The sequence below is a fragment of the Phyllobates terribilis genome, unplaced genomic scaffold, assembly GCF_046119375.1.
Source record: "Phyllobates terribilis strain yellow unplaced genomic scaffold, ASM4611937v1 Scaffold_5__5_contigs__length_657084704, whole genome shotgun sequence".
NCBI classification, from domain to species: Eukaryota; Metazoa; Chordata; class Amphibia; order Anura; family Dendrobatidae; genus Phyllobates; species Phyllobates terribilis.
The window spans coordinates 113,549,622-113,566,301 of record NW_027362765.1 but is presented as its reverse complement, the minus strand read 5'-3'; the positions used below and the strand labels follow the sequence as shown (position 1 = coordinate 113,566,301).

Genomic DNA, 16,680 nt, shown 5'->3' with positions numbered 1-16,680 from the left:
TTCTAACGCATTTCCAGCATCTCGCCCATACTGTCACCTCACAAATTCCCAGCCTCCTCCTGTGCCTACTGTCTCCTACCAAATTCTCCCTGCCTGTCCGGTCTCATCAAACATTCTCCCCTGCCTATATGGTCTCATCACACATTCACCCCCACCCATACTATCTCTTCACACATTTACAGCCCCCCTGCCCATACTGTCTCCTCATACATTCCCAGCCCCCCTGCCCATACTGCCTCCTCACACAATCCCAGCCCTCCTACCCATACTGTCTACTCACACAATCTCAGCCTTCCCTGCCCATACTGTTTCCTCACACATTCTCAGCCCCCTTGCCCATACTTTTTCCTTACACATAACCAGCCCCACCATCCATACTGTCTCCTAACACATTCCCCCTGCCCATATTGTTTCCTCACACATTCTCATACCCCTCCCCACACTGTCTCCTCACACAATCCCAGCCCCCTTCCCATTTTGTCTTTTCACATATCCCACCCTACCCCCTTAAGGCCATACTATCTTCTCACATATTCCACCCACCCCCTCTTGCCTATACTGTCTCTTGTCATACTCACCTTGCCACCAAACATGTTTTCTGTGATGCAAGAGTAATGTCAGTTGACTTTGGAAGTGTGGTCAGGAATTCAATTGTACTCATGCCGGAAAGACGCGAGTAGAATTGAATACTGGGAGCTAACGTTTTGTACCTTCTCTGAGCCAGCTGTCAGCTTGACAGCCGGCTCGAAGAATGGTAGAATCCCACGAATCCCACTCCAGGTGGGGGGGGTGGAAAAATGCCATCGCCTGAGAGACACTTTAGAACATCGCATCAGGGGGCTTCACAGTGCACCCGTGCTGACTACGCTAGGGGCAAATGTCCCACCTGCCCCCCCTTCCCCAGATATGACCCTGGAGAGAGAACGATAATATTTTTGCCACCCTCATGAATCAAATTGCAAAGTATGCAAATTAACAAGGACCTATGATTTTTTTTTTTTTTTTAGGAAATTTGACTCGAAGTTGATCCTCTGCAGATTGATCCACTCATCTCTATCGAGTGAACATCATTTTTGGTATTTGGCTGGCTTTTTATAGCCTTTGTAAATTCAGCTACAGGAGTCCACTCTACTCAGCCAAAAATTAAAGAGGCATATAATGAAAAGGGTTCAATGGTTCAACACTTCCCTGTTCTGATGATTCCTAGATCTCATCGGAGGTTGGGTGAGGGTTGCGGCTCTGCCCTTTTCTATAGGTGTGCGGGAGCAAAAGGAACACCGGGGCCCTCTAGTGGCTACCTAATGCTTGTGAACAGAGCTATTTTTACCATTAAAATATCTTTTGGCTGAATGTGAAAATTATCACCCTTGCAGTGATCAAGCAGATATACGAGGGTGAGCATGAATACAACTTATGGTCCTTTTAACACTAAGGACTTTTTTCTGTAAAGGCATCAAGCCAATTTATTTTGTGTTATAAAAATACTGAAGTTATCAGAGGAGGAAAGAAAACAAGAAATCCAATAAACAGGCAATTTCTTCAGTCCCTTAATTTCTCTGTCCCTGCGCTGTCACGCCACAAGATGAAGGAAAGGCTCTAGATCGGAGATGAGGTCAGATGGAGTCTCAGCCTCAATGTTTAAGCAAACCATAATGCATCAGACTGAGCACATCTGCAAACAGATGCCAAATGATAGAACGTAATTAATTTCCCCGAACACTGCAATTATTTTCACTTGATTCCTGCGTGTTAACACCACTGTTTGGGCATCATGATCATTTACAAAATAAATGAGACTGTTTTTAAATGCTTTTGGCCATCTGCATAAATTCAATACTCAAGCCCTCCAATTATTTTGTATCCTGTAATTGTGGATTTTTTGGTCATGCGTGAAAGGTATTTCTGAAAGTACATTGCGTCACGTGTCCAAATATATACACCGTCTAATACATTGGCCCCTGACAATTCAAAAAGCAGTTTGTCAGTTTTCTAGCGTAAAAACTGCTTGAATTATCGCAAAACGTTTGTGCAATCTTTAGCTGGGCAAAAATTTTGCAACTTTTGTATGCCAATCCCGGCCAGCAGTGCCAATTTGTTGAAAAGTGGTCAGACCTCTGGTGGAAGAGGGTAGGTCTGAGCAAATTCATCAGAATTTGCGCCAGAAAAAGTGTACCATAAATGATGGCAAAAAATGATGGTAAATTTTGTTACATTTTCAAAATGATGGTATATTTTTTACCATAAATTACAACATACATATCTTGCTGGAAAATATAACATGCTCCAAGTTCATTAATAGGCGAACGCCTCCTAAAGAATTTAGCTCAACTTACTCCACCGGACACTTCATCAAGATTGGCGGACAAAACGCCAGCCATGATGGATTGGGGCCATTATTTGGTTTTCATTATAACTTGTGTTATTCCTATGATAATGTGAAGGTATACAATGTATACAATTACAGCTAACAGCTTAAAGGCTTACATTATATTCAGTGATATCAGTAACAAGAAATGGGGCTGTGACAACCTCAGACATGACATAGCGCCTAGTTGTCAGCCGTAATAGTTGTTACTGTAGGGTAAGGCGTGAGAGCCTCATGTCTGATCACAGTGTAAGTAAATTACCATTATATTATATCACATCAATGATGTCAGTAACCAGGGACAGGGCTCTGACAACCTGTCAGACATGATATAGGTAATTTAGGTGGATATCTGTTGAGTTTGCGTTTCATGTCTGATCACAATGTAATTATATTATAGTATTACTAGAGATGAGCGAATAGATTTGACTGGAATTGGATTCTGCCCTAATATCATAAAAATTAGCTTTCGGGTAATTGCTGAATTTTTGTAATTCGCTTCTGCGAAGATTCAGCAAAATGACGTCCGCTGGCCAACAAAAGGTTAAAAAAACACTAATACTTAGCTCACCGCTGACCTCTCCGGCCACTCAGCTCCTCACAATCATTCGTCTGGTCCAACGTGCATTTTCTTATCATCACCACCAAGTGTGGAACCTCTGGCCTCTTCACACTAGGCCACGACTTCCAGCCCTGATGAGGCCAGGTATGTTACAGCACATACGGGTGCAGGGTCACAGAGCAATTTATGACATCATGACATTGCGCGTCCTTGCGCAAGAATATCCTGAGCCTCATCAGGGCTGCAAATTCCGGCCTAATGTGAAGAGGTCCGAGGATGCAGTGCTCCTTGGTGATAAAGAATTGAGCGGATGATGGTGAGGAGCGGAGGGGCCAGAGAGGTGAGCATAAGTGTTTTTTTTATTTTACATCTTACATTTATTGTACTCTAAGATTTGTAGAGTCTCAAGAGCATAATAAGGGACATTCATTTAGATAAGAATAACTTCTCTGTGTATCGAATTTCCTGGGAAAATCTGCGCGAACAGACAAATTAAGCTCATCTCTAGTGATGTCAGTAATAAGAGGCAGAGCTGTGACAACCTCTCAGACATGATATACTGTAAATGCTGGTTGTCAGCATTAACTTCATGAATACTTTATATGAAGTGGACCCTGGCAAGGAACTAACACAATAGCAGGTCTCCCGTGCCCCCAGAACCACCAGCAGTTGGGTCTGCATATATAAACACCCTGCCTAACAGTCCCTGTATTACATTGCACATATAATCAGATCTTTATAAAAAGTATGTCTAAAGTCCATTTGATATGCAAATGAGGCCTTTGACTAGTTGATGGGGCGTTAGTGACCCCAGACTAGTCGGACCACTTAGCATGTTATCACACCCCACCCCTGTCATCACCAGCGTTATACATTCCCGGTGCATGCACGCGGCTTCTTTCCCTCATTGCATTGATCCTCTGAAGCCGGGTGTATGCGTGTCGGCTTCACAGAGGTGCACTGGACATGATCGGAAGTACAGAAGACTTCCGATTATGCGCAGTGCGCCTCTCTGAGTCTGGCACGCATAAACCTGGCTTCAGAGGATCAATGCAGTGAGGGAAAGAAGCCGCGTGCATGCACCGGGAATGTATAACGCTGGTGATGACAGGGGTGGGGTGTGATAACATGCTAAGTGGTCCGACTAGTCTGGGGTCACTAACGCCCCATCAACTAGTCAAAGGCCTCATTTACATATCAAACGGACTTTAGACATACTTTTCATAAAGATCTGATTATGTATGTAATGTTATACAGGGACTGTTAGGCAAGGTGGTTAGCTATGTAGACACAACTGCTGGTGGTTCTGGGGACACAAGGGGTGGGGGGGGGGAGGACCTGACAGGTTCCCTTTAAAATGGACATGCCCTTTACAAAAACGGCAATACTATTTTGTATTCTTTTGCCGTTTTGAGTAGTTGTTTTTTTATTTTTTTTTTTACCATCTGTGAAGCTGCAGCAGAAACAATGTCCGCTCCGACAATGTGGAAAACTACTCCGCTTTTTGGAATTGCATGAACATGAAAAGTTCTAGAGAATTAACTCGATGTCAGGGCTCGATTTAGAAGTAATGATTTTGTTGTGCTGTAGCTTTGTAGTCTGTTCTTCGCCACTGATCTTTGAACTGGAACGCTGCGACTTACATTAGAGAAACGAGGATACGATTCAGAGTAATGGCTCAAAATACTGCGCAGACCGCACACCATCTGCAAACCCAATAACGGTAACTGCAAGGTTTTCTGTGTTTGCGTTACCTGGAGATTTTTTTTCTGTGTGCTGATCACAGCTAGAAGTCTATGCACGGAGGCAGTGCCAGGCAAATCTGGTGAAATACCAAAACACTATGGGCTTAAAGGGAATCAGTCAGTAAGATCAACCCTCAGAAGCCATGTATATAGTCACTAGCTATTGAGCCCATTCTACGCCCAGGTGGTGAGCATTTTTATTGGTATATGGTCTCCCATCCTGGTATTTGTGCTACCCCTCATCCCTATCCTGGTATGCATGGCCCCTCATATGAATCCTGGTATGAAAGGCACTCCTCATCCCCCAATCCTGGTATGCATGGTACCCCTCATCCCCCAATCCTGGTATGCATGGTACCCCTCATCCCCCAATCCTGGTATGCGTGGCCCCCTCATCCCTCAATTCTGGTATGCATGGTCCCCTCATCCCCCATTCCTGGTATGCATGGTCCCCTCATCTCTCAATCCTGGTATGCATGGTCCCCTCACTCCAACCAATCCTGGTATGCATGGTCCCCTCACCCCCCATTCCTGGTATGCATGTTCCGTTCATCCCCCCCATCCTGGTATGCGTGGCCCCCTCATCCCCCAATCCTGGTATGTATGGTACCCCTCATCCCCCAATCCTGGTATGTATGGTACCCCTCATCCCCCAATCCTGGTATCTGTGCTACCCCTCATCCCCCAATCCTGGTATGTGTGCTACCCCTCATCTCCCAATCCTGGTATGCGTGCTACCCCTCATCCCCCCCAATCCTGGTATGCATGGTACTCCTCATCCCCCAATCCTGGTATGTGTGTTACCCCTCATCCCCCAATCCTGGTATGCGTGCTACCCCTCATCCCCCAATCCTGGTATGTGTGCTACCCCTCATCCCCCAATCCTGGTATGCATGGTACCCTTCACCCACCAATCCTGGTATGCATGGTACCCCTCACCCACCAATCCTCGTATGCATGGCCCCCCCAGATCCCTATCCTGGTATGCATGGTACCCCTCATCCCCCAATCCTGGTATGCATTGTACCCCTCACCCCTCAATCCTTGTATGCATGGTACCCCTCACCCACCAATCCTAGTATGCATGGTACCCCTCACCCACCAATCCTGGTATGCATGGTACCCCTCATACCCCAATCCTGGTATGCATGGTACCCCTCATCCCCCAATCCTGGTATGCGTGGTACCCCTCATCCCCCTCATCCTGGTATGCATGGTATCCTCTGCACACATACAAAAAAAATAAACATTTATACTCACCTTTCTTCCCTGTACTCCAACACTTCTGTGTCCTCTTCTGCCAGAGGCCGAGGGAGGAGTGCGGCGCCGGAGCACCGCGCTGTCCGGCGCCATTTTGCTGAAGACACACTGTAAATATGTTTTCAGTAAAATGGCGCTGGATAGCGCTATACGCATGCGCCAATTTCGACACCTTCACTCCGCCCCCGGTCTCCGGCCAGAAGAGAGGCGCCGTGGCAACGCTCCTCTCGGTCAGGTATGTAAGTATGGTGCTGGAGATCGCGGTATGCGTTCAGTGTCTACGCACACCGCAATCTCCAGCGCCATACACTCCTCTTACCTGTAACGGCTCCATGTGTTCTTCTGTCTGGAGCCAGACTGCGCGTCGCGCATGTGCAGTCTATAGAGACTTCAGACAGAGGGACGCTTGGCCGGTTACATTATAGATGTAGGTAATAGAAAGCTGAATAAAATGATACCTTGATATCTGTGATCCGATGTCTTATTTCAGAAATATCCCCATGTTTTTATTAATATGTAAATGAACTGTTAAGATCTATGGGCTGAACATGGATCTCTCTGACAATTTACCTCCAGAGTTTTTTTTATATGAAAGAGGGAGTTCCCAGTGTGAGACATGTAGAACAGGAGAGCAGACTGTCAGTCATTACATGTCTCACACTGGTAATGCCTCCTTTCATTTAAAATAAGCTTTGACATTTTGCCATAGGTGCTGAGTGGGAAAGAAATGATCTGTCTATAAGGACAAAAGTAGAAAATGTGCTGTCTTTGTCATTCAGAACGTGGCTCTGTGGTTTTTCCTTGTCGCCTTGACACAAGCCTCCAGTTGTCAGCTGGTTTCTGATAAGTAACCCAGATTCCTATTGGTGCCAATCTTTGCTTTAAAAAACCAAAAGGACTCAATAATTTATTGCCCACTCGTTCCATTTTTCATCTCCTTCTAAAATTTGAGGAAACATTGACAAATGTAACAATGATTAAAAGAACAGTGACTTTATGGAGAAGCTCATACATGGATCACATACATAACAGACGCCGGATGCTACAGGGGGTCACATACTGGGCTCCTGAATGCAACCCTTCTGAGAATGTAGATATTAACACAGAGAAAAGTAATCATTTTTTTTTTAAATATTGTAATATAATAAAGGCCACTGTGGCTCAAGTCCTATACAGACATCACAAGTGGAGGGCAGCACAAACTTCACAAAAAAGCAAGAAAATATCGTAAAAGAAACACATATAGACAAGTGTGTACAAAGAGGTTGTAATTAAAACAGGCTCTCCCTGATGTTGTTTAACCCCTTTTACCACCTTGACCCTCTTTTTCTCTTTTTATTCGCTAACACGGCTGATCCTTACCAAGGTTTGCCCCACCCATGAGGAGCCAAGATAAGAATAAACTAAGGTTTTGTCTGCCATTGTAAAGCAGCAGTCTAAACTTTAAATGATCTTTCAAACGAGATGGAACAAAGATGAAAAATAAGGAAAAATAACTTGCAGGAAAATAGTGTAATGTGTCAGATATAACCGGGAGAAAGCTTTTATACAGCAATTTACCTGTAATTAGATACTAATTGCTTTAATGAACAGACTTGAAAGGATCTTGTGTTTTAAAATAGAATCTTCAGGTTTTTTTTGGTAAAGATTTCCATATTTCCAATCATCGCTGACATTACAATTACAGGAACAATAGACACTTATCTGTATTGAGTCTGCCGAATATCCTAGTATTATACATACTTCAGACTGTTCAACTGTTACATTTTGGCTCAATTTACATCCAAAAACACATCTGCTGAAAATACTCTGTGCTGCAGATATTCAGTTTGTTAGCAAGATTTCAAAAGGTATTCAACCTTCAGCTAATTCACCAATGTGGATATTACTTCTGGAATTGAAAGTACCTTACATAAATGATATTTATTTATATACACTGTGTTCCAAATTATTATGCAAATAATATTTTCTCAGATTTTCACAAATTACCTATATGAATTGCAGTCATTGTAATTTTCCAGTCAAATAACTATTAGAGTACAATTGAAAGGTTTTTGTACAAACTGCCTATGATAACAGGATATTTTTTAAAAAATAAAACACTCAAACTGCATTTTAATAAAGAACAAAAAAATGGTCATTTTTGAAATTATAAGCATTAGCAGGTTATTACAAACTGAAATCAAACAGTTTTCAACTCAAAACTTTATTCTAGGTGATGTTACATTTGCACATAGGACCCCTTGTTCGAAAGGAGCTTCTGAACTCTCTCGTCCATTGAATTTGTCAGGTTTTGGATGGTTTCTGCTTCAATTGTTTTGCATGAGGACAGAATACCCTCCCAGAGCTGTTGCTTAGATGTGAACTGCCTCCCACCATCATAGACACTCCTTTTGATGATGCTCCAGAGATTCTCAATGGGGTTGAGGTCAGGGGAGCATGGGGGCCACACCATAAGTTTGTCCCCTTTTATGCCCATAGCAGCCAGAGATGCAGATTTGTTATGTGCAGCATGAGACGGGGCATTATCATGCATGAAAATGATCTTGCTGCGGATTGCACGGTTCTTCTTATTGAGCCATGGAAGGAAGTGCTGTTTGAGAAACTCAACATACATTATGGAGTTCATATTTACCCCTTCAGGGATCCTAAAAGGGCCTACAATCTCTTTCCCCATGATTCCAGCCCAAAACATTACTCCACCTCCTCCTTGTTAGCGCCGTAGCGGTGTTTGCATGGGGTGTCCATCAACCAGCCATCCTCCACTCCATCCATCTGGACCATCGAGATCATTTCATGCATGATAATGCCCCATCTCATGCTGCACATAACACATCTGCATCTCTGGCTGCTATGGGCATAAAAGGGGACAAACTTATGGTGTGACCCCCATGCTCCCCTGACCTCAACCCCATTGAGAACCTCTGGAGCATCATTAAAAGGAGTGTCTATGATGGCGGGAGGCAGTTCACATCTAAGCAACAGCTCTGGGAGGGTATTCTGTCCTCATGCAAAACAATTGAAGCAGGAACCATCCAAAACCTGACAAATTCAATGGACGAGAGAGTTCAGAAGCTCCTTTCGAACAAGGGGTCCTATGTGAAAATGTAACATCACCTAGAATAAAGTTTTGAGTTGAAAACTGTTTGATTTCAGTTTGTAATAACCTGCTAATGCTTATAATTTCAAAAATGACCATTTTTTTGTTCTTTATTAAAATGAAAAGGTTGAAAACTCTGCTGTGCATAATAATTTGGAACATGCATTTTGAGTGCAGTTTGAGTTTTTTATTTTTTTTAAAATATACTGTTATCATAGGCAGTTTGTACAAAAACCTTTCAATTGTACTCTAATAGTTATTTGACTGGAAAATTACAATGACTGCAATTCATATAGGTAATTTGGGAAAATCTGAGAAAATATTATTTGCATAATAATTTGGAACACAGTGTAGATGTAGCAGAGTTGAGTTTGGGGTGGTGATATCAAACTACAGTAGCTGTTATTTTTCTGATAAATTATTGCAACTCAGGAAGTTTGCATGGAGCAAAAAAAATTAAAATAACAAATTCAGCTCTGCTACATCTAACCTTGACCCATTTAGATCCTACTGATCGATAGCTAAACCTTATTTATCCAAACTTAAAGGGGTTACCCAGGATTAGAAAAAACATAGCTGCTTTTTTTTCAGCGCTACAACAGGTTTATGGGTTGTGTCTAGTTTTGCAGTTCAACTCCACTGAAGTGCAGTGGCTGAACTGCAATACCTGGCACAACCTTTGGACATGTGTGGTGCTGTTTTTGGATGAAAACTGCCATGTTTTCCTAATCCTGTACAAACTCCTTTGATTCTGTCCATTGAAAGGATCCACAAAGAAGATGGGTAAACAAAATGACAAAACCATCTTTGCTGGGTGGAGATGACTTATAAGGACCTCAAGAATTTCTTATTAGTGTTGACTACATATGTGCTTTTGTATTGTTCATAATGGCGACTCCAAGTACAGGAAATTTTTCACATTATTTAACCATTCACATTTTTTTTTTACCTGTAATACCATGTGTGAACACATGTTGTGCTGTTGAGATATTAAGGGCCACAAAGGGAACAAAGTGCTTTCATTCAGGCACATGTAGTACATTACATTAAAGCTCCACCTAGTGGTAGAGATATGAAGTGCAGCTTTTTACATTTTTTCTGCAAAAACACAAATTACAGTAGAAGCTGTGATTAATTCCTTTTACAAAAATGTTGAGGTGAGTTGATGCATGTTACAAATGTGTATATACATAAATCCATAAATATATAGAATCGATTTAATTGGCTTTGCCCTTTTTTTGTAAACATAAATATAAATGTATTTATCCTGTTTCTTCTTTCCTTGTCATTTATCAAAATATTACAGTTTTCAGTCCAGGAGCCATATTTAAAAAAAATCCAACATTTCCAATGGTGGATTGGGTGGCAGTAGTAGATGCTGGTTCTTCTGGCTGTAAAAGGTCCACTCTTCCATTTAGTCCAGAATCCATCTACTTGCTATAGTGCATTAAACAGATGATGATAAGGTATATCACTTAGTTGTAACTTTGGAGGTCTGTAAAGAGATTCTTCGCCTCCTTTGCTGCCATCTATCACTTTTTCTGAAGATTTCTCTAGTTTTAGAGTCTACTGGTCCATAACTTTCTTTAGAGTCCCCACTTTCAATGCAAGTTTGTATATACCGTAATGATTTTATCTGTAGATGGTCAAAGTTTGTAGGACACTTTCTTCAGCACAGTGATATTTTGATAGTCATCCACTTATTTCACTCCATGGACTTCCCTTCCATTAGGAAAAAAAAATGAGTCTCTTCGGCAAAGAACCCATCAGTTATCCCCCTAATGAAACTTTTAGTCCTATGGTCAAATTCACACTTGAAGTTGTAAAGAGGTTCTTCTACTCCCTCGCTGACATCTATCACTTTTTTTTTCTGGAGATTTCTCTAGTTTTGGAGTCTACTGGTCCATAACTTTCTTTAGAGTCCCCACTTTCAATGCAAGTTTGTAGATAATGATTTTATCTGTAGGTGTTCAACACTTGTTGAACACCATCTTGAGCACAGGGATATTTTGATAATCATACATTTATTTCACTCCATTGACTTTCCATCAATTAGAAAAGACACGAGTTTCTTTGGCCAAGAATCCTTCAGTTTAACCCCTCATGAGACTTTTAGTCCTATGGTCAAATTCACACCTTGAGCTGGATACAGAAGACATATTACTTCCCAAGAACTTTCCAACCCAGCAATTTATTTGTAAGGCTTTTTCTTGACAAGTCCATGAAGGTGTGAGAGGTTATTATAGCCTGCAGCTCCCTGTTTCCAGTCATACAGAATTTTTTTTTTATACTTTCCCATATGATAATGTATTCCGAGAACCTTCTTTAAAGATGTGCAAGTTCCAGCATAAAATGCTATTCCCATATACTGTATGTATATATCAGTATTCCGGATCCATCGGAGGTCACCTCTATAGTGTGTAATTAACGGCTCATAGACCGGGGGGCTCGCCCATGTCAGGCACTTTTGCATTGGTAATCCTGCCTTATAAATATTTGAGTTGAGCATCAGCCTTACAAGTAGTTTATGAGCTCTGACTTGCCAGATACTATAGGCATGATAATATGCAATCACCAGGGAAAGATGTCTCCAGCGATTCAGTCTTTGCTTGATGAATAGGATTCAGATTCCTTAGAAAAGTGGAATTCGGGAGGGTGGCGGGTTAACTATCTAAGAAACAGTCTGCAAAATGTTTCCGAAAAGGCATTGGATGTTTCTTAGACAGAAGAAGAATTTCTTAAAGGGACACTAAATTCAAATTTATGAGGGTGCAATATATTGTTCCCTGTTATCAGCCTAGGGAAAGGCTATACATGGAGTTAAGCGTGAGGCTCATCTAAGGCAGGGTTCCCCAACTCCAGTCCTCAAGGCCCACCATGTTTTCAGGATTTCCTTAGTATTGCACAGGTGATGGAATTATTGCCTGTGCAGGTGATGGAATTATCACCTGTGCAATACTAAGGAAATCCTGAAAACATGACCTGTTGGTGGGCCTTGAGGACTGGAGTTGGGGAACCCTGATCTAAGGGGTCAGAATAAAGAGGCAAACATTTTTTGCTCACTTTGCCATATTTCCTTCATTTTGGGTTCAAACTCTCTATGATGTATCAGAAGAAAACTAAATGTAGAATTCCCCTTTAAAATAACTACATTAAATACTACAAAAAAGTACTGCCGAAAACCCTAGGACAGTGAATCATATAACCAAAGGCACTAGAAATTATTTTTAAATTCTTAGACCACTACTGGAGAGGAATCCTGAGATATTATCTCACAGCACTGACTATCTTCGAGCCCTATTACATTACCTAGAAGCACTGATATATTATCCCAGTGTGTGAAATGATAAGCCAGAGCTATGAGATAATAGTTTAGAAACTGAACCATATCATATCTTTATATTATTTTATCAGATCAAGCAATGTTGTCTCATAGCGCTGACCTAATATATTTAAGCTCTGAAATATCATCTCAATCTGACTTATTATCTCATAGTCTTAAATATTACCTAATAGCACTGATTTAACATCTCAAAGTCAAATATCTCAATGTACCGATCTGATTTAATATCTCAAAGTCAGTATCAGAGAACTGAAACAGTATCTCAGTTATTAACCTAGAGTCTAAAATATTAGCACATACTTATTGTCATTACCATAGCACTGACTTATTTTCTCAGAATCAGATATATCAAATCATGTCTCTTTATTTAAGCACTTTCACAGAACTGGCTTATTATCTGAGACCACATAATAAGATCTCATTGTCTGAGCTATTGTGTCAGACTCAGAAATATTATCTCATATCACAGTCTTATCACTTAGTTATATTATATTCTCATGGCACTCAAAAGATATGACTAACTGTCTCAGAGGACAGACTTATTGGCTCAAATCCTGTAATATTATCTAATAACGCTCATTTTGGATATAAAAGGGTTGAAATTTTCTGAATGTCTGATATCTCAAACTCTAAAATATTATTTCATAGAACATTTTATCTCAGAAGTTCAAATGTTATCTGGTGTAATATCAGAACTGACTTATCTTGGATCATGTAATATGTCGGAAAACTGATTTAAAATATCAAAGAACAGAAATATTATCTCACTATCTTACTTATTATCCCAGAGGCTTAAGTATCAAATAGCTCTGAGTTATCTTAGAGTCAGGTATAATTTCTCACACTGACTTATTATCTCATCGTAAGTCGTGACATATTATATCATTGCACTGATTTATTAACTCAAAGTCCAATATTATATCACTATCTGACTTATTATCTCATTGTATAAAATATTATTTTATAGCACTAACATTTCTCCTCAGCTCAATTATTAACTCATAGCAATGAATTACTGGTCCTGGAGCAGAAATATTACCATATCAGTGATTTATAGCAGAACCTGAAATATATTACAGCACTGAGCTATTATCTCAGAGTCAAATAGTTTCTTAATGTCAGACTTATCTCACAGCCTGTAATATTTTATTACAACGCTTGTTTAGCATTTCAGTCCTGACATATCTCACAGCATGACTTATTTCAGTACTTTATATATCTCACAACTTGGACTTATTATTTTACAGTGAAATAGTATCTCATTGCCTGACTTATTATCTCATAGCCTGCAATATTATATATTTCAGCATTAGTTTAGAATATCAGACCTAACATATCATCTTGCAGAACCTGATATATCTCACAGCAAGGACTTATTATCCCAGAGTCAAATATTATCTTAATATCAGACTTATTATCTCACAGCCTCCAATATTATCTCATAGCAATTGTTTAGAATATCAGACCAGATATACTATCTCACAGCATGGCGTATGTCAGAATCTGATATATATGACAGTAAGTACTTGTTATCTTAGAGTCAAGTACTTTTCAAATATCTGACTTATTATCTCACAGTTTGACATATTAATTCAGTATAATAATTAGAAAATATTAAAAACTGTGGACCTATTTTCTTACAGTCTTACTTATCTCTGAACCTTAAATATCTCAGCACTGAGTTACTATCTCAGCTTCAAACATATTTTGCACTGACTTACTATCTCATAGATGGAAATGTTGTTTCATTTTTTACTCGAAGATAGATTAAAAATGACAGTTTTATAAGATAAAATCTCAAGGTTCACTTTTTTAACTACTGAGCAGATATTCTGGAGGGATGTTTAATTACATCAAGCTGTGACCTAATAATATATAATGGCTGACTAGGAGCATTGATGATAGAACTTATCATGGGCAGGGAGTGGGTACAGGAGTCAGGTTTTCACAAAAAGTTCCAATTCCCCCCCTCTGTCTGCCCATTTTGTGTGTGTACTATAGCAAAGCAGCATTGAATAACATGAACTTCTGCCTAATGTGTTGTTACCAATGAGCTTTGTGAAACGTGTTGGGTTCAGCCACATTTTCCAAAATTCATCCCATAGCAGCAAATAATCTCCTTGAAAGTTTTGCGCATCTCGAGGCTGCGGAAAGCGTAGATCAGAGGGTCAATGACGGAGTTGCACATGATGAGGATTAGGTAAGTGTTAAAGTAGGCACCGTAGCAGACGCAGTAGGAGTTGGCAGGACAGGAGATGATAAGGATGAGGTGAAGGAAAAACGGCGCCCAACACACGACAAATACCCCCAAAAGAATGGTGATGGTGATGGCGCCTTTCATGCACGTCCGCTGCTGCACCACGCCATCCACCGGCAGTGCCGCAATCCGCTTTACATGGAGACGCGCGAAGAGGAACATGTGGACGTACATGGTGGCCATGAGGACAAGCATGGTGAAGAACATGGTGATGAGACACACAATGACCGTTTTGCTCTCGGAATAGACAATAAATACGATACCGCATATGATGCAGGACACCCAGATGACCATGATCAAGGCTAAGGCTTTCTTGACCGTCATGATGCTATGGTAGCGTAAAGCGTAAAATATGGTGATGTATCGGTCAATGGCAATAACCAAGAGGTTGCAGATAGAAGCTACCAGAGATATACAGATCAAAGAATCAAACACGTCATCCAACTGCTGCAGCAGCTTGTCCCCTATATCTAGATACTTATTCTGCACCGCAATGACAATAGTTTCCAAGGCATTCGAGACGCTGACCAACATGTCTGCAACTGCCAAACTGCAGAGGAAAAAGTACATGGGGGAGTGAAGGTTTTTGTTCTTCAGAATGGCCAGGATGACCAGGATGTTTTCCAGCAGGCTGATAATCCCCAGAGTCAAGAAAACCTCCGTCTTAATGAAGACCTGCTCGCAGAACCCAATGGTGCTTAGGTTGTTGGGCAGCAGGGTCTCATTGAAGTCCAGCGTCCCATTGAGCTGGAGGGAATGAATGAAGAACAGGTCATTGGACGCATTCATGTCTCAGGCTTTGTGAAGGGGCTCAAATAGCGTAGCACTGGGGGTGGTCACCTCCTCTCTTTCAGACAGATGAGCCTTCTTGTAGATAGTCCTACATCATCTCTCATTAGGATGGGACTCACACCTTGACTTTTCAAAGAGTTTGGTCAGAGGGACCCCCGACATGAAGACCAGGTAGCTTATCCTTCTAGATTTTCAGCTGCCTCCTTGGGTTTGCCTGCTTGTAGATGTTGGAGCACCTGCCTGCGCTTTGCTCTGCTTGCTGCAAGTCATCTGGACTTGATCAGTGTGTGGCAGCCGATATAAGGCAATCCTCGGATGGTTTGCATTCATTGATAGTTGCGACTCCTCCTCATTCTTCAGCATACCAGACTATCCACTTATAGAACAGGTACAGGGATGACTGACAGCCCTAGCTTCACTATGCACAGCAGCAGGTGGTATCGGAAAGTGCGGTGTCGGAGAATTAAGTGATATGGCGCCCTCCAATGGCAAGAGAGGGTAATAACACATCTATAATCGTGGGTTTATAAAATGCATTTCAGCTGCTGCAGAACCTCCTTTTAAAGAGAAAAGATTAACTTCTTGTCATCCATTGACATATTAATAGGAAATGGTTTCATGTTTTAGGAAAAAAAAATGGTCTGCAGCAGCTGAGGTCTGTGTTATGAGGTTCTGCAGCAGTTATTATGAGTATTTTCAGGTTGGACAGCAGCTGAGGAGTGCATTATGAGGCTCTTCAGCAGCTGTAATGTGTCTTATGTTGTTCTGCAGCAGTTGAGGTGTATGTTGTGAGGTTCTGCAGCAGCTAAGGTGTGTATTTTGAGGTTCTTACAGCAGCTGAGGTTTTGTATGATGAGGTTCTGCAGCAACTGAAGTGTGTAATACTATAGCACACAGCAGCTAAGGTGTGTTGCGATGTTCTGCAGCAGGTGTGGTGAGTATTATGATGTTCTGCAGCAGCTGATGTGTATTCTGAGGTTCTGCAGCAGCTAAGGTGCATATTATGAGGCTCTGAAGTAAGTGATGTACCTCTGGTAATGTTGATCAGCAGCTTGAGTTGTGTATTATGATTATGTATTGCAGGTAATATGTATATTATGAGGTTCTGCAGCAGCTGAGGTACAGTGCATGTACTGTGATGATGACGACTATCTATGAGGAAACAGAGGTGACACAAAAGGTAAAAAGTGCTTGTATTGTATGATCTAGCCATCAATTAAATAAATAAATGTATTCCTGTAAAGCTGCATGCAACG

General features: G+C 41.2%; 1 protein-coding gene across 1 annotated transcript; it reads right to left on the bottom strand.

Moving 5' to 3' along the window:
* Nucleotides 1–9,366: 9,366 nt before the first annotated feature.
* MC3R (melanocortin 3 receptor) lies at nucleotides 9,367–15,846 on the bottom strand. The gene has a single exon (XM_073682764.1). The coding sequence runs from the start codon at nucleotides 15,419–15,421 to the stop codon at nucleotides 14,450–14,452; it is 972 nt and encodes a 323-aa protein (XP_073538865.1). The 5' UTR covers nucleotides 15,422–15,846; the 3' UTR covers nucleotides 9,367–14,449.
* Between the last annotated feature and the right edge of the window lie 834 nt (nucleotides 15,847–16,680).